The 18,933-nt window shown below is 38.1% G+C and overlaps 2 protein-coding genes across 7 annotated transcripts in view; both read right to left on the bottom strand.

The window, feature by feature from the left end:
* Positions 1-169: 169 nt before the first annotated feature.
* On the bottom strand, positions 170-9,507 carry LOC113094735 (tyrosine-protein kinase SRK3-like). Its single transcript, XM_026260374.1, has 8 exons — positions 8,262-9,507; positions 6,222-6,343; positions 5,506-5,672; positions 3,795-3,942; positions 2,950-3,108; positions 1,865-2,046; positions 1,621-1,777; positions 170-1,092 (listed from the first exon to the last, which is right to left on the bottom strand). Exons 1-8 carry the CDS (start codon positions 8,615-8,617, stop codon positions 893-895), a joined length of 1,491 nt encoding a protein of 496 aa, XP_026116159.1. The 5' UTR covers positions 8,618-9,507; the 3' UTR covers positions 170-892.
* Positions 9,508-13,625: 4,118 nt separating this feature from the next.
* LOC113094660 (nucleolar protein 4-like) overlaps positions 13,626-18,933 on the bottom strand; it is an 84,176-nt gene continuing 78,868 nt past the window's right edge. For 5 of the 6 annotated variants that reach the window (XM_026260235.1, XM_026260238.1, XM_026260239.1 and 2 more), the window contains 6 exons: positions 18,197-18,549; positions 17,307-17,486; positions 16,994-17,182; positions 16,373-16,495; positions 16,050-16,254; positions 13,626-15,819 (listed from right to left, as the gene is read on the bottom strand). In XM_026260235.1, the coding sequence (XP_026116020.1) occupies positions 15,602-15,819; positions 16,050-16,254; positions 16,373-16,495; positions 16,994-17,182; positions 17,307-17,486; positions 18,197-18,549 (1,268 nt within the window). In that variant the 3' untranslated portion in view covers positions 13,626-15,601. The remainder of the gene's footprint in view (positions 15,820-16,049; positions 16,255-16,372; positions 16,496-16,993; positions 17,183-17,306; positions 17,487-18,196; positions 18,550-18,933) is intronic. The other variant, XM_026260236.1, reaches the window with a different exon arrangement.

Genomic DNA, 18,933 nt, shown 5'->3' with positions numbered 1-18,933 from the left:
CCACGCCTGTGGACGAGTTCAGTAAGATGAACAGGCATACTTTATCATTGGAGGTTCTTTGCTTTACACACTAGCAGCATGCTTGCAAATTTCTGGTCAAAACATAAAGTCGGGTTACATTATGAGAAATAACCAAACAAACGATAAAGAAACTGCAGAAACGTGTATATACTGAAAAAAAATATTTTATTTTGAAGAGTTCTCTTAAGAATTCATCTTATATAATTCATTGGAAGACAGCTTCTGACATGGATGTGATTTCTACGAAACCAATCATGAGGACACCTACCCTGGTAGTTTTGTTATATGTCTCCGGTGTTAGTAAGTATTCATTTGATCGTGTACCTGGTAAAAAAGTTATTTGTGCAGCCCTCCTTCACAGAGGTTAAAGACTCTCAACAGTTATAACTTAAAATGGCTGTAGTTTTCACCATTTCGACACTAGTCCATACTTTGGCAGGTGAATCTTTTGTAAACATAAACTCTGACCTGAAAACATCACACCAAATGATCTCCTGTTCCTATTACTACAGAAACTGAATGGGCCAGAACAACACTAGCACAAAATACAATAAGTGAAAAAGTAAAAGATGTATATTATGACAGTACATAACAGTGCTTTACATCTTGATCCACTCCTGAGCAAGATTCGCTATGAAGAGCTAATCTGGCCCTTTCAGATTAAGGAGACGCATGTTTGCTCTTTAACAACTTGTTTGTCTAATCAGATCTTTCATCCTCTTTAAAGTCCTTTAACAAGCATTTATTATTGCACATAACTTAATACAAGTAATCAAGAAGAGAGTCTATCTTATGTGCAATTTTATGCATGCAAATCTTTGCTTTATTCTCCATCCTGTCCCACAGAATCTTCTGTTTCAGTCCACCTCTTCTACACCTCAATGGTTTTGTAGTAGATTTTGGAGTAGATTTTATCTAGCTGACTGTGAAGGGCATGGAACGAGGGCCGTTTGGAAGCCTCCGCATGCCAGCAATCCAACATAATGCGGTAAATGTTTGGGGGACAGCGATTTGGACACGGTAACCTGTACCCCGATGACAGGATCTCCAAAACCTCCTTATTATTCTTCCCTGTGGGACACAGAGTGTGGCACATGTCTATGAGATATTTACTCTACTGCTCAAAAGTTTGGGGTCTGTTTTTGAGAAATTCATACTTTTATTCACCAATTAAATTGATGCATTAAATTGATCAAAATTGGAAGACATTTATATTAAAATGTTTATTTTTTCAATTAAATGCTGTTCTTTCCACAACATTTTTAAGCAGTCTAAACTCTTTTCAACACTCATATTAATAAGAAACATTAATTGAGCAGCAAATCAGCATATCAGAATGATTTCTGAAGGATCATGTGACACGGAAGACTGGAGTTATGATGCTGAAAATCCAGCTTTGACATAACAGGAATAAATTACATTTTAAAATATAAAAAAATTGAAAACATAAATTGCAATAATATTTCAAAGTATATGATTAAATGCAGCCTTAAGGAGCATAACAGACTTCTTTACATTTTTTAATTTATTTTACAAATCTTACTGACCCCAAACTTTTAAATGGTAGTGTAGAAAGTAAGAAAGGACAGATACTAATACCATCATATGGCATCTTTCCACGTGACATTATCTCATACAGCAGCACCCCAAAGGACCAGACGTCAGATTTGACTGAGAACCGCTGGTAGAGAGCAGCTTCTGGAGCCGTCCACCGTACAGGAATCTTGGTGGTTTTACTAGCGGTATACACACTATCCTACAAACACACACACAAAATGACATACTAAGCATCAATTTTATTTGCAGATTTCCTGAGGCATCTTCGACATCCAGCCATTATTACCTTGATGATGCGAGCCAGACCAAAGTCAGCCACTTTACACACCAGGTCTTCACCGACCAGGATGTTTCGAGCGGCAAGGTCTCTGTGGACAATGTGTCGATCTTCCAGATACGCCATTCCTTCTGCTATCTGACTAGCCATGTAGATCAGGTGAGCAGAGGTCAACACATGACCCTCCGGTGCTGCAGGAAGTGATGCGTAAAAAGAGGTTAGATTGAAAGGCGAAGAGTTGCTCATTGGGAACATCAGTGAAACAAAAGGCTCCAAGTGTCAAATTTCTGGGAGCCCACTGAAAATATGGGCTTCAAAATAGAATTTCAATCTGAAAATAAACAAATCTTAATTGAAATCTGGAAATAAACTGGAAAAAAGTTGTTTAAAATTGGAAAAGGGATCTTAATTTATTCAGATTTTGATTTATTTCTACATCAGTAAGCAAATAAGTATTACTAAGAAATGAATGACACTGATCATGAGACTCTTTGTACAGATGTTCTTGCTTCCATTGAGGCTCATGCTCTTTGGAAAATCTCAAATCCTACAGGAGAACAGGATTGTACATTTCATGCAGCTTGAGTCGTTAAAGCAGAAGGGGAAGGTAATAGTGTTCCTGTGGCTCAGTGGTAGAGCATTGCATTAGCAGCGCAAAAGGTTGTGAGTTCGATTCCCAGGGGAACACATGTTAGTTTAAAAAAATGTTAGCCTAAATACACTAAGTCGCTTTGGATAAAAGTGTCTGCTAAATGCATAAATGTAAATGAGTGGGAAACATCATAATGAAAGCCATATCTATTTTAAGGAATTGCTTTTCAGACTGGAGGAAATAACTTGTGTGTCAAAGATATAAACACTTTTGTGTTTGATGACTTCATGTACTTTCGAATTGCAACCACACAAAGCCATAAATGTTTGCCAGTGCGAACGTGACTGTCTGATAAGACACAAGCAATGTATGAAATATCCAGACCAGTGATGTATATACAGTGATCTTGTGCAATATACACTATAATAATACACTATTCAAACATGCAGGTGCAGTGTACAAGCAATTAGTGAACATGGAAACTGACACTTGTGACACTTACTAGAAAGATATGATTTGAGACTTCCTTTAGTCATGAGCTCGGTGATAATGTAGACAGGTTCCCCTCGTGTGCACAGAGCCAACAGCTCAATCAGTTTAGGATGGTGCAGGTTCTTCAGTGCGTGTACCTCCTTCACAAACTCATCCAGTTTGGTGTCCTCTAAAGAGCAGAGTAAGAGAATAACAATTTCAAGTTAAAAACACATTAAGAACCATCTTTATCCATTTATATTTTTTATTTATATTAAAACATTTTGTTATGGACAGTGATCTTTTATTCAGGGTATGATGCTGATCCAGATGATGGACAATATTTGGAATTTGAAACAAAACCCCATAATTTGTGGCCAAGTACAAAATTCTAAATTTCAAAGAGCAAATAGCATTAAAATCATTCACTATTGCATGTAAACCGATGCTGACACAGCAACATAATCACAGATTTTATTGTATGGGAAGTTTAATAAATTGGGCTCAGGTCATTCTCTGCTAATTTTTCATTCACTTAATTTCTATTAATTTTTTTCATTCAAAAGTTACCTATTCCCAGTAAGCCATTTTCATTCTGTCGCACACCTAGTCTCTGTGTTTTTCCCTGTCTCTAATTAAAATGCTTAAAAATATAGAATTTTCCATCTTGTAAAAATGTTAATTATTTGGGATTTCCCTTTGTTTTCTGTTTGACTTTCAGTCAAGTAACCTCCAGGAAGTGACATCATTTCGGTGGTAAATACAACAGCACAAACATCAGTATTAGGGATTGATTTCATGACTCTTGTGATTTTTTTCTGGTATTTCAGTTTAGTTTCCTCACATCAAAACATTAAATCTTGTGTGCTGCCATACCTTGTTTGAGGATCTTGATGGCTACATTCTGTTTCTTCGTGATCCAGACAGCTTCCCAGACTTCCCCAAAATTGCCTTCCCCCAGCTTCTTGAGTAGCTGAAACTCCTCCCTCGGCCGCTCCCATGGTTCCATGTCAAACAACTCCCTCTGCACGTGGACACACACGCAAGAAAGGTTACAGGAGAGCTCTTCCAAGAATCTCTCCACTATGTTGCTCTAAACACAGCATGCGATACTGACCATAAAACCAGAGAGGCTAGAGAGTGGTTCTTTTTTGACAACAGCATAAACATTAAGTAGAAAATAAAGGCCATTTGCATTCATATGAAAGTTTGCAATACATTGCATTGACATGTTACTACATTAAACATGCCAGCTTGTGGAGCTTAAACCAGTAATTGTCACTCAAAGATTTCTTCATTTCATTTAGACAACGAAACAGTATGAAATTATAGCAACAGTGATTTGGACAAACTATGAGCGGTTTCTAGATCTACATCCTTGCTGGTCCTAGAACAACGTTCAACCAACCAGATTTTAGGATTTACTGCTTAACATATTTAGAAAATAGTTTAAAGAATTTTATAGTTTAGTTCTTATAGCATAAATGTCATTATATTTTTTAAATGTTGCAAATAGTAGTAATAAATATGAATTTATTTATAAAAATAAATAATGTAAATATTAAAAATGTATGAGTCTTCATAGTTTAGTTTGGCATTTAGTTTATATAATTGAATAATGATGACAATTCCAATAATAGAATTCCAGTTAAATTGATGCATAAGAACTACACAATATATTTCAATAAATTATATGTCTATAATAGGCATACATTTCTTTAAATAGACTTGGAATTCAGATTAAACGATTCCATTCAACTGGTCTTGCACTTTATATTATGATAAAAAATGCAGATGACTGAAATATGCATTCTCTAATTCATGGATTTATTAAATAGTAACTTAATTAATAAATCATAATTAATTAAATCATAAAAACGCCAGCAACAATATACCACTGGGGCTTTCTATCATAGTTGTGAGGGGGAGGCAGATCTTACTCTATTTCTTAGTTTTTTCCTGATTTGATTAAGGGTTGCCTACTGTTATATAGAAATATCTAATATAATACAATAAAACAAATACAGTAAAGCATGTTGATGCAGGAATATTCAGCATGAAATGATCCAAAGACCTGAACACCTGTTCACTGAAATAACAATAAAACATCAATTGTTACTCATATCAAGTGCTCTTAGCCACAAAATGTAAATCTCAAAGATGATAAAGTTGCCCAAGGGAAAACATGAAATGCATAAAGTAAAAGGTGGCAAAGGTTTCTGTGCTATCTTTAGGAAGCGAGTGAGTGAATGGGTTTGTGCTAGTGTCTCTCAGTGGAGCTGAGCTGATCAGCCTCTTTCCCCGAGCGGACGATCACCATGAGGCCAAACCAGACAGCGCAAGACAAAAACGGCATTTCTGTGCAGGGCTGCTACTTAAGATGATGGAGATTAGAAATCAACGTGACTGCTGCAGGCCGACTGTTCCATCATCACCAGGGCCAATTGAATCTCTAATGCAGAACTGATACCCATGAAATCAACGCCTATTTATGAGCATTAGTTTCATGAATACAGAGTGATTTCTAAAATGGACAATGTCTAAAATATCACTCTTGGGAGTGTATTGAATATTAAGAGTGTCATACTTGCTGTACACACGGCTGGTCTAAGGGGCATCCCAGACTCCTGGAGTTGTGCTGGTAGTACCTGATGAGCTCATCCAGAGTCCCAAAAGAGATCTTGTCAGATACAAAGTAAGCACCAATCACTGAGCGTTGAATACGGAAATGGAAGATGTTATTTTCACTTCTGGCTGTGAAGGAGAGAAATACATTTTCCAACATTAATATTTTTTATTTCTTTGAAGGACTTTTTCAAATTATTTTATTTTTGTTGTTGAGATCGACTTATTTGGTCCTAATGTCACCAGTGGTGTACATATAAAGATAACCATTTATAAATGTGATATACTATATGATTTTAAAATGCTTCTCTGACTGAATCAAACCAAGTTGGCAGATAATCGGACACTGAATCTGAAACCTGTTTTAATGCAAACGGTCATAAAACTCACTTATTTTTTGAATCATTTGATAAATAAACAGTCAATCATCATAATCATCCTGTGGAGACAGAAAATGCTTACTCAGCTGCACCTGGACGGCCAATATGGTGTTACATAGATAGATAAAGAGGGAGGGAGAGAGAGAGAGAGACAGATTGAAGAAATGGAGGATATGTTGTCATGCAGGTCAGACTGAAAACTGGAGATGAGAAAGAGAGATGAAAAAGGAGATGATGTATGAGAGAAAGACAAGGGAATAGAAGTATTGTCTGAGAGGGAAGACATAAGGGAACGAACCAGAGATCGTATATTCATCGCTGTGGCTCTCGCTGATCCTCACCAGGAAGGAACCAGTTTTGTTCTGTTGACTCAGAAGCAGCTTCTCAGCCTTTTGTCTGTTTATATTCCCATAATACCATCTGTGAAACAGATGCACATAGCACAGCTGAATGAATTAATACTTTCAAGAGCGTGTACAGGTCATATCTCACTTGCGAAATCTAATAAATAAAATAAATAAATAAAATATATATACCAGGAGCTATATACATAAATGCCATTAATCTGTATTATATTATACTGAAATATGGATATTTAGATGTTGGTTGATAAAAGCAAACACAGAGCATTTACTGTCTACTGCATGCACAATTCTGAATGAATAAGTTTGAAATATTGACAGAAATTTTAATAATGCAATCATTAATAATGCACGTTTAATATCATAATTAGTCTTTTTTTTCTCAGAGCTGAGAAACTGGATTGCATAACTAAGTAGTGTGGAATAAGCAACTTGTATTTCAATGTAATTATTTCCGGAAACATTCTTATCAGTCCTGTTGCTATTATGTCAGCTAACAATGCGAGTAATATGAGAACTGTATTGCAATATGCTTGAAATTGCTGTATAAAAATCAAGATCTGCCATTTCCCCTTTTCCCATTTTACATCTAATAGTTCATAATGACAAATATACAGAGATATTTCACATGAAATGTGGTATAATAATAATAATTTAAAAACACCTTCAAAATATACATTCTATAAACAGTTCATCAATGTGTTATGGGTTGTGTATAGAAATGCAAATTAGCCATACACCAAGAAAACATTAAACTAACTTGTCTAATATACTAGGCTTTTAGCACCGATTTCACTTATTTTACTTTTTGAATTAATACTCTTTATTTCCTTTATATTCTCATTACATTGAGAGAAAGAAACACCTCATTTTGTCCACATTAACCACATTCAGCTTCTCACAGTAAAGACTGTGGCGTCATGCAAAGTGTTGCCATGTTAAATATGGGTGTGTCAGGTGCATATGCTTGTTTAACACAATCCCATGGTGCTTCGGTTTCAGTGAAACTCTGGCAGGTGACAGGTGCACCAGAGGTCGAACACACACAACTCTGACATAACAACCCATTACCTGTCAGCACTATTTAAGTCTTTATAGCAAGGACAATTGACTGAACGCTGTTACAGCAACCAAACATTTGTAAACAATAGCATAATTAAAAGAAAACAGCGCATGGCCCACTGTTCACATGGATCATGAGGAATCCCATTAGGAATTAAATGAGACCGTGCAGATATATGAACCGCTTGTTGAGCTCACGTATAACAATAACCAAGCACACTGCTACTGTAATTTCAAAACGGTAAGGTCAGGTTTTGACCTGTTGACCTTATTGTGAAAATTGAGATTTTTTAACAGATTTTCAAATTTGGTTGAATGTAAATGTAAAGGCATTTTTCAAGATATAGTCTGTCTCGTGCTACCTTTGGGGCCACCAGTCAGTTGACTTTAATAAACACTTAAGGTTTTGGAGAAACAATAAAGATGATTAAAAATATAATAAAGTCATACATAATGGCAGTACCTACAGTTTATGGAATCCCTGACTAAACGTATGTAGCTATATTTGTACAAGACAGACATCTATTGTTCAGATTTAAGGTTCAAGTGTTAATTTCACAGGTGGTTCTGACCCCCCAAAACCACTACATTACCACCCTATAATTGGGAGGACCTTAAACCTGAAATATTTTTTGGGTCCTTTATAAAAAATAATAAAAGAAAAACAAATGTTAATGAAACTTTATAATGCATTGCTTGTGTAGTGGTAGAAAATATTTGTCCAGTATAAAAAACAATAAAAGTCAATGGAAAGTTTAACCACTGTTTCAAACGCATGAGAGACTAGCCTACAATATACTGACACCAAGCTTTTCATTCATATAGTGTGCACTACGTAGGGAAAAAAACTAGTGGCTGGCTATTAGAGTAATCATTTTCCATAAAATATAATTAATATAAGACTCTGGACGTACCTATATTTAGCGAATTCATCCTGTACTAGGGCCACATAATTAGCAGGGATCAGTCCGGACTCCAGGGACCCCGTCAGCTTCTTGGCAAGTACATAATCTCCCCTCTTTTCTATGACAGACAGTTTGTCCCCTTCTTTGACCGTCAGCTCTTCCTCGCTGCGGGCTTCGAAGTCGAAGAGCGCCGCGTACAGCTGCGCGGGCTTCTTCTTCGGAGCCGGGACCCGGATATCCCGGATATCACCTGAAACCGTGCGGATCTCGGCCGGACGAGCCACGTTCGGATAGTAGAACTCGGGCCATATGCAGTCCCACAGCGTCTTCAGACAGGGCATACAGCTGCGACAACACGTCTCCATCCCAGCCCTCGCTTTCTACGGACTGACTCCAGGGTAGCCAGAATAACTGGAAGCTGTCCACGGTTGAAATTGTAAATAAAATAGGCTTGTGGGTCCCTCACCGATGGTGACCGACCGTTCGTAGCGATCCTACACCGGGATCCCCTTTGTTGAGCAAACGCGCTGGCCGCGATCATAGCGGAGGATCAGGTGAAACCGGTTCTGTCGCAGGATGGATCACAAAGGTATGCGGAAAAGACATGACTTTATGTGAGTGAGACATTAAGACCAGGAGAGGATGTTGAAGAACGTTCTCTTCATCTAAATTTAGGCTCTACTCGTCCATGACGTCCCTCTTCTCTCATAAGCACCGGTGCGCTTCAGCATCTGGTGCCTCTTTAACTGCTTTTACTCTTTAACCCTATTATTTTTAACTATTGTGCTAATCTGAGTTGCTAAACCAGTTTTATAAAACAGATAGTTCTGGTTCTTGATTCTGATTGGTTGAGCCTCGTTCGAAGCTGTTGTAAAGTACACAGAAGTTAAACCTTTGTTTACTTGTGTTGCTCAGCAACCACTTTGTTGGAACCACAGGTAAGGTACTTTATATTGTTTGGTGGAAGAATATTATTTTTATCTATATCATTAAACTTTATTTGCTGTTTTATTCTGTGAAAGCTTACTACGTGTGTGGAATAACCATTTTGTAAAAGCACTAAGCCCCATAAAACCGTTGTTTACAGGAAATTAAACCGCTTTGCTTCGTGTCCATAGACTGCCTAACAACCCCCTTAGCGGTTATAAATTCACTGTAAACGACGGCTTCTCGGGGCTTTTTACTTTAGTTTAATACTATTTTGGACAGTTGAGATCTTGATCTCTTAATTTTCTCATTTTGCTATTCTGAGCCAAAATATTAGCCTTCCAAGTGGGCCATAATAATAAAAATCAAGATGCCTAAATGAACCAAGGTGAGCAGATTACTGAAATGAAGACCAAGGACATTTCATAGCTCAGTGGTTAAAATGTCAATGAATCTCACTTGTGATTATCTAAAAAAAAAAAAAAAAAAAAAAAAAAAAAGGGTATATATTTTTTTAATTTGTTGTGGTTTCCATATACTAATAGTCATATAAATACAATGATGTTTGAGGATCAAACTTACCCTAGTTTATCAATAGGCCTACAATTCTCCAAAAACTACTTTTGCAAATACTATTTTTTTCTTTACAAAATGAACTAAAAATTAAAACAAATATCAGATCATACAATAAATTGTTTTTAACAAATATTTTCTCTCACATTTTCTGACTATTGAACATTTTCAAAAACTGTGGGTATAAACTTTCAATTTTTCAAGTGATTTTGAATTAAGTTACTTTGTTAGGGTTTTGGAAATGGATCTTAAGATCCCTAATCAGGCTTATTTAGCATTTTAGGCTAATTTTGGCCACAAAGTATGTGCTTTTTGTTTAGTAAGTTTAGTTTATTATTTTTTATATTCATTTCAGATTTGTGATGGTGAAAGTTTCAGAAATATTTAATACTGTGTGCAAAACAATCCTGCAACCTTATTATACCTTGTCATAAAGTGCACATAAACAATATTACAATATAATGGTTTTAACTTGTATAGTTAGTATGTGACTACCTTGATACCAATAATGGGGTGTCTCTTTTGATGACTGATGATAATAGCGCTCGGCTCTCATCCAAGTTCTTCATGGCTACAGTAGCTTGCAGCGCCCTCTACTAGTGAAAGTAATAATGGTTTTGAACATGCTGTAAAACGGGGACCGCACCATCCGGGACAGGTCACCCTAAAACCCTAAAATAAACTGACATTGAAGCACTAGAGGAAATGGCTTAGTATTTAAATATGTCATGGACGATGGGGGATCAACGAGTCTGGGAACTACCGATTAAGTTCTTATGAAGCCGTTTTCATCATGATGACCAATGTAAGAGCTTTCAGGTTTTACTTGGTTAGCAAAACCTGACCCACACACAAGCACAGACAAATACATTTGATGTCAATTCAAAATCATTTTTTCTTAGGAGGAGAAAAAGAAATAAGCCTACAGCTGCCGGGTCTGATATATAGCACACTGTTTTATTAGTATATTTAGCTTTGTGACGTACAGCTTGGGAGAAAAAAAAAAGTCACAATGTCATGTCGGTGACATTTTAGCAGTGACAACCCACTGGAGAAAGCTTCATCTCAAATCATTGGTTTTCATTAATGAAAGTGATATGTTAGGAGCCGCCCATGCTGTTTGCATTAAATAACAAAAATTGATTTTTTTTTTCTCAGTCTTTCGGTTTCTTCACATATGTATCAACACTTTTCCAACAAATTAAAATATTTAGCCACATGTACTGAAAAAGTATTCACTGTTACACATATAACACAATAAATATATAAAAAAAGATTTTGTATATATTATAGGGAAATGGGTTGCCAATAGGACTTCTTTTTCAACTATAAAACAGCAATCATTTACCTGAGGTTTTCACTCTGCTGTCCTTGTACTCTAATACTTGATAAAGGGTGTGATGATGGCTTTTTAACATTAAGGAACATACGGCCATGTTGTCCCTAATGTTCAGACGAAAAGATTAATTTACAATGAGTCTTCTTCATGTTGTGTATCTTGTGACAGCAGTTAAAGAAAGGGATTGGGATCAGACTGTCTGGTCTTACTGTTAAATCCATGGAACTGTTAAGTCCCATTTCCCTTAACTATAAAAGGAATCAAATCAAATTAAGCAGTGCCTGAAAAAAAAAAAAAAAAAAGCATCTGAAATAAAAATAACAACAAAAATGAGGACAACAACAAAAAAGAAAGAGAATCTCAAAAATCTGTACATGTAAACATCACACTTCCACTGAGTCCAAAATGAGAAGGAAAGAGACAGTTTCACATTGGTATTAGGTACATATCAAAACGTCAGCAGCTCCTTATACAGGAGAAATCAGGAGGAAACCGAGACGGGATGGTAAAGATCCAAAGCACCAACAAATTAGAAAAGAGAACTAAACATGGAACCACGTGAACTTGAACGCAGCTGTACACCACTGTGGTAGAAAAATAAAAGTCATTTCTTTTTTGTCAGAGCTATACATCTGATCAAACCAGAGCATTTATAAGATGTGTAGTTTTGCAGCAACCATAACCAGCGTCACACCTGAATGCAAAGCCTGAACTCGTATATGTCCGTCTGTCTGTGTGTTTGTTTGTGAGTGATGCCTTTGAAATATTATGTACAACTAAAAGGGCCTGTCATATCACAGTAGATTATGGTGCAGATTGAACCAAAAAAAAAGACACTATGAAGGGGCTCTGAGGTACCTTATGACAGCAAATATGGAGAGCATCTTATACAATAAAGAGACAGACATATGATAATCGGTTTGGTTAAGCCCCTTTAAAGGCACGGTGCATAACTAATCAGAAAACAGTTTCCCCAACATCCCAGTCATGCAGTACAGAGATAACAGTTGGGGAATCAGGCATCAGGCTCTAGCGGTAACGAACACTGTAAAACCTGTGCGGTGTGGGATTGATTTCGCCCTCGGTGTGTGTATCTGCAATCCGATGTGACCGTGGTTTGGCTGGCTGCTTGGCATGTTGACATCCTCGTTTGGAATGTTATAGGCATACAGGACAAACTTCAAATGTGATGTCGGTACAAAACGGTTCTGAAAAGACCACTTGCGATACAAAAAGAATTACAAAATAATAGTAATCATAGATAATTATAATAAAAATAGGAATCAGATAAAAAGGTTTTCGACAGTGGGCCCCAAGGCGTCCTCGGCGACTAGCGTGAGAACTCGGATCTGAGAGTGAGAGATGCTCTGATTATGGCTAAAATAGCCCTCACTCTCCCGGGACACACACACACGGAACACAGAGCATGGAAACAGAACTGAACTAGTTACACCTTTTTCAAGATTGTCGTTTGCCTTGTTTTACAGTTTGTTTTTCAGTAGCTGTCCTTGAGCAAACCGGAGAGAAGAAACACCTTACGAACAGATGAACGCTTTGCTTTGCTTTTTTCTCGGCTTCTTTTTCACACAGATGCGGTTACCAGTTATATCTCCATCGTACTTTTTTTTTTTTTTATCCATAAAAGAGCTCGGTAGCATGTGAGGTTGGCATATCATCATCAGTTTTGACGGCAGTGGGACCCATATCAGACCTCAATGAGAGAAAGACCGATGACAGAGAGCAGCTAGAATCCTCGATTACCTGACCTCTCACAATATGTCTACTGCGGACAACATGGAAAAGAAAAGTAGGTGAGACAGAGAGACAAATAGAGATGACAACAGCACAGAAAAGGAGGAGAGAGTACATTTGATCATGAGGATCCCCCCCGAATCAAACCCCCTTGAATGAGTAGGTCAAAATGTGCATGTTCGAAACATTAGGTTGAATTTCCCTCCAAAAAGAGTAAACTACTTTTAACAACAAACTTTTTTTGTATGATTTAAATCAAGCATATCAACCTCAATTCTCATTACCAAAAAAACAACAACAAAAAGATTCTTCAAATTTTCTATTTTAATATATATAACTCATTCTGATGTCCTGAAATTATAAAGATTTAAATATCTTTGTGGTATCTGAAGTTCCTTTTAAATCTGTCAATTAAATAAAAAAAATTACTACAGTACATTTACTATAATTCTGTACTGTAATGTGTAAAAAAAAAAAAAGGTTTATAAATGAAATTATAATTTACAGAATTTCTAACGAACTTACATTTTGTCATATTCTAAATTACAAAACAAAACTAAACAAGAAAAACTAGAATGTTACTAGTAGGATGCATTAAGGTAATGAGAATATTTGAGAGAAAAAGTGCTTAATTAAAATATCAGAAAACAAAAAACAATTACTTTTGATTATGCAAAAAATAATTTCTTATTTTATTTATTTTGGGGCTAAACTTAGAAATGTAAAAAAAAAACATTTAAATATTTTAAAATATTTTAAAGCATTTAATTTTTAAATATTTACATATCTCCCCTTATTTTCTTAAGTTCTCTCCTGAAATAAAGTAAAAGAAACAGGCCTGAAAGTGAAGACAGTCAGAGAGGAGAGAGGTCAAGGACTATTTTGTGATCAGAGCAATGTTAACCAGAGTGACGAGAGGCCTCACGCTGTCCGTTTGCATATGTCTTCACGTCTGTAACAACATTCTAATCAACAACTCAATATCGAAGTGAAGGCCAACCATGAATATGATAATACATTAAGAAATCATTACTTCTGTGTGTTCAACATTGTGTTTTGAGCGGCGGTGTCATCTTAAGAGGGCAGTGTAGTCTCTGGTCACACTCACTCATCATCATGGCTTTCGATCAGAAGTAGTTCCCGGTCATGTGATTATGAATGTAATGATTCTGAAGGCTCCTCAGCGGGGGTCATGGTAGCCTCTCTGTATTAGTCAGTCTCCTTCAGGGCCAGAAATGTGTTTGATTATCTTCTGCATTGTGATATTCTTTCTCCATCCCCCACTAGCAGTGCACCACGGAGCCACGGATCTCCTCAATCACAGATTAGCACTGCCTCTGTGTGCAAATGGAGCAAATTACAGTGACATGACTGTCAGTCCGTCCCTAAACAAATCTACCTCTCTAATTACACATTTTGAAACCTCTCCTGTTAAATACTCAGTTCACTAAAGACTCGTTTATGTGTGCGCGCCAAGCTCTTGTGCCAAAGACAATTTGATCCCAGTTGATATTTAAGCACACACTACACTTTTAGAACAAATCAAACAAAAGCAGCCCTCAGTCTTGAATCAAACACTCTAGACCAGAACGCAAAACAGCAGTTTTTTTTTTTTTTTTGTATTTGGCTTCCATTTCTGTCTTTTTTTTTTGTCTTGGATTTTTTTTTCGCCTTTGAGGTGCTCTGGTTGTGTTTGGGAGGCTTGAGGTTTCAGGTCTGTGGCGTTACGTTGGAGTCCATAGCAGCAGAGTGGATTAATGGCCATTAAGAAAAGTCAACAGATAAAAGACTAACAAGCTTCCATTCCACATCCTTCCTCTCTATCGCCGTCCAAAGCAGAATAATAAGGTGGAGGAGGAGAGAGGAGGTTCAGGAGAAATAGAAGGACACAAAAGAGACGAGGAGAAGAGAAGGTGACCCGTACAGTGGACACAGAGAGAGTTGGCATCTGTGAGGCCGAACGGGTCCATTCCCAAAACAAGTTCAGTGTCTTCTTGCGATCAATACCTTGAAACGGATCGGAATATATACAACGCATTTGGACGGGGTGGAAAAAGAAAATCTTCACTTCAATTACAGAAACAAATTCTCTCCCACTCTCTGCCTTCGAAGTCCAAATCACTGGACCGCGAAGTTGAGGACGGACAGGTGATCATTTTCTTTTCCCACACACACACACACACAGAGAGAGAGAGAGAGAGAGAGAGAAAGACAGGCTGAGGTATTTCCAGGTGAGCTTCCACCTGTGTATCTAAATGCATAAATTAATCATTCAGAGGTCAGAACGAATGGAAAAGTGCTTCAGGACACAGCGAGTGCTTATTTACAGCAAATACAAAGGTCTCTTAGTTTTCTTCTTGCTCTTTTTATCTTCTTTCTTTCCATTACGCCTCCAAATCAAAAGTGTCGTCAATTAGTTAGTGCCGTCTGGAGGATTCCTCCTTTGAAGTAGCTGAAAACAAAGAAAATCAGAAATCGATGGCTCTCAGCGGGGAACGAATGGCGGTTAAACAGGAGGCTGCCTGGAGAGGAGCAGTACGTGGAGGATTCATCGAACTGTCTGCTTCAAAGATTCATCTCCACGTTTGTCCTCGTTGAAATATGAAGGCAAAAGCTGGATGAAGCTGTGTGTTTTCCATCTTAAAGAGCCAGATGGTTTTCCTTGGTGACTGGGTGATGATCATGTGAGGGACACGGTCAGTTATGTGGTCCAGAGGGACAAGGGTAAGCGTGTAGTCAGAGAGAGATGGAAATGGGTTCAGTTCTGTTGTAGTATGAGGTTCTCCAGCTCATCTGCCGATCGTAGCAGGAAGGCCGCAGACTCACGGTATCCTGCGATCAGCTGACGCACTGCCGCCACTTCTGTATGGCTGAGCTGAGCTGAAGCCCCGCCTCCTCCTCCGTTCCTGCCGAGACTACTAGAGCTTGACGAGGACGAGTTTGAGGCCAGAGACTTCATACTGAGATCAGTGGGCCCTAAACAGAGAGAATAAAAATATAATTACAGACATAAAAACGACTCAGAAACAGCACATTCACATATTGTGAGAACCACTGTTTAATGCATCATAGTCCTTATAAAATGTAAATGACTTTGTTTATGATACAAGCAAAGTTAAGGCAACTTTGCTTGTATGCGATATCATTTCACAAATAAGGCAATTGTGTGAGTAAGCATCAAGCTCAAACTTCAGCTTCTCTCTCACCGTTGGTCTGGGTTGTAGCTGTTGTCAGGGACGCGGGGTGTTGCATGCTGGCACACAGTCCGCTGTAACCACGGTAACTGTAGTTGAGGCCTCCATTGATGTATAGCTGGTCCTGGGAGTAAGCTGAGGCAGCAAGGGAGTACGCAGAGTGGGTCAGCGAGACCGGCTCACGAGAGACCACCTTCTCTAGAGATAACGGCTCATCCTGAGAAAGAAACATTTATATCAGGCTACCTTGGTTTTAAAATTAAGGGACAGACTGACATACCAATGCATCTCCAAGTTTCACATGCATATTCATACACTTATACATCACTACTTACATGTGCCTGGTAGACATCCATGCGCATTCTTTTGGCAGCTTTGCGTGACTCGCTCTCACAGGCGGCTGCTAGAATGTTCTCCGCCATGGCTGAGGTCAGGTGGGGTGGCGTGGGTCGGGTCTGCTAGTACACACACAGTACATTTAATATATGAACTATTGTGGACTAATTTTATGGGTCATGGTGAAAGCACACTTCATTTCTGAGAATCTCTTATTTTATATGTAAAATGTGTTTTATGTATAAATATGTATAAATATGTCTAATATGAAATATGCATAAATATGTCTAATATGAAAATGTATGTGCATTTGGAAAAATGCATTTACAAAACTAGTCTACATTGTGTAATTATTTCTGCTTTGTAGCAAAACTTCTTAAAATTAAATTCATTTTTCTCTGAATTTCAACTTAACACTGTCATTTGCAATTACAGTAATTCTAATATTGGGTTTAGACAATTTAATTAAAACTGCTACAAATGAATTTTAATTTTAAATGTTTGCCTGGTGTTAGCTTCATCACAAAAAACTATTTCTCAGCCTCTTCAGTGTTGACCACCAGGGGGCAATATAAGTCACCTAACCATTACAAAGAGCAGCCCAGGGTGGCAGTGTGTACCTCCAGGCCGTTCTTCTTCATACGGCGGCAGGATTTGAGGTAGGTACGGATGCGTTTGCGAGCGCGTTCCTGGAACTCTGGGAACTGACGGCTGCAGGACTCAATAATAGCCTGGATCTTCTCTTTAGGCTGTTTAGAGATCGGCACCATACGGTCCAGGTTCTCATCCACAAAGAGACGCACAAACATCTAGAAAAAGAGAGCAATGAATTAGTTCAGCTAAATATGAGGTGTGAGTGAAAGCCATGCCAGACCAGGTTTATAGCTCTTTTAATGCAGCAGAACATCATGAGTTGAATGCCATTTTACTCACATTAAAAGCCTTCAACCTCTCTGGATCCACTCCTTCTACATCATTGATCTTATCGCTATCGTCGTGGTCGTCGTGGTCATCGTCATCATCGTCAGCAACCTGAGACCGACCAACCGTCAGATCTTCAGGACACATCTCCATCTTTATTGAATCGTAGCTGCCTGAACTGTATTGAGGAGACTGCAAAAACACACAAAGAAACCAAGGTAAGTCTTCTGTCTGCAAGAGTGTATTGACAATCAGAAAAGACTTTCAAAGGAAGACATGGACTGAAAGATATCTCTATATGAAAGACGATGTCTACCAATAAGGCCATTCATGGCCACCGATGGTGTTTCAGCTGATGAAAAACCAAGTCTTCAAGGTCTAACAGTTATTCAGACATTCTCTGTACCAAGGGTCTTCAGCTGCATTTCAGATCGTGGATCCGTTTGTTTGAAAGATAGTTTTGCGTTCTTCTTTTCACGAAGACAACACAATTGTAAAGGAGATGGGAAGCAACAGAGGCTTACCATGGAAAAGAGGAATGAAATGAAAGTTCCTATTCAGACTGGAGCCTTGCTCAGCATATTGTTCAAACCTCTCTGCATCCGTCTAAATGAAAAACACTCGTTGCCAAGCTAGCTAACTGAATAAATGAGGTTTGATTGAGCGCCTTCGCAACTGTGGGTTCAACTTGCATTGTATGCTCAAAACAAATGACAATCTGTTGTGTAAAAAAGTCCACAGGCAGTTCCGGGATGTAAAAAATTCAGGTACTTAATGTCCAAGTTGCTAATAAAAAAAAACCAACCTGTGAAATTTTAATAATACTGGTATTGACTACTGAAATTTTGGTGTTATGACAACTTTAATAAGCATTTAGCATTTTTATGGCTATATGAATATACCTTGCTATTACAGTCCCTGATATCTCGCTCAAGGCGTAGCTCTGAGGATTTGGGGTATTTTCTGCGCAGCTCCTCTGCGTGCTCAGGGTTAAAGGTCGCCAGCATGGCGGCAGCACTGGGCAGGGCCTGACTCAGTCTGTCACTGAGGTTGACTGGTTGCTGGTCCTCTGAAGATGAGGACGGGGACGTCGTGCTGAAGTCGAGTGGTGCCGCGTTACGGTTTCCGTTGCCGTTAACCTCAGCGTACGATCCCGATCTTGCTCCTGTAGTTTCACTCACACCGGCTCCACCTTCTGAGGGAGGAGTCAGAGTGCGAATCCCATTGCCACTCCCACTTTCAGAAGATGAATCATCTGAAAACATACACAACACACAGCAAAAAATGATGATGGTTCCATCAGCATACAGTCATTTCTAATGTTCACCAAAACAATGACAATTTCCCAAATAATGTTTCAATAATTTCCTAAACATTCCCCATTTTTGTTCAGTTAGCTGAAACATAGCTAACTGTAAACTGTCTGAAGAGGATACTTTTGACTGTCTGAAACCCATTCATTGCTGTTTTATAAGGTGAGCCATTTAAAACACATCGTTTATGTTGCCCTCAGACAAGACGACTTGTTGTCATGCTAACAATGTTAGCATGCTAATTTGCTACACTGGAAGCATTCACAACCTCTAAGAGTGACAGCCGGTCTGGATCTATATCCACTATGAGGTCCATTCTACCAAAC

This window comes from Carassius auratus, unplaced genomic scaffold (genome assembly GCF_003368295.1).
Source record: "Carassius auratus strain Wakin unplaced genomic scaffold, ASM336829v1 scaf_tig00215416, whole genome shotgun sequence".
Lineage (NCBI taxonomy): Eukaryota > Metazoa > Chordata > Actinopteri > Cypriniformes > Cyprinidae > Carassius > Carassius auratus.
The sequence above is the reverse complement of the archived record's forward strand: the minus strand, read 5'-3'. Positions and strand labels throughout refer to the sequence as shown.

Coding starts and splice junctions, on each gene's coding strand:
- LOC113094735 (XM_026260374.1), bottom strand. CDS start 8,617: ATGGAGACGTGTTGTCGCAGCTGTATGCCCTGTCTGAAGACGCTGTGG. Junction 3,943..5,505: donor ACCAGCCGTGTGTACAGCAA/GTATGACACTCT, acceptor GTCCACGTGCAG/AGGGAGTTGTTTGACATGGA. Junction 2,047..2,949: donor TCTCAAATCATATCTTTCTA/GTAAGTGTCACA, acceptor CACTTCCTGCAG/CACCGGAGGGTCATGTGTTG.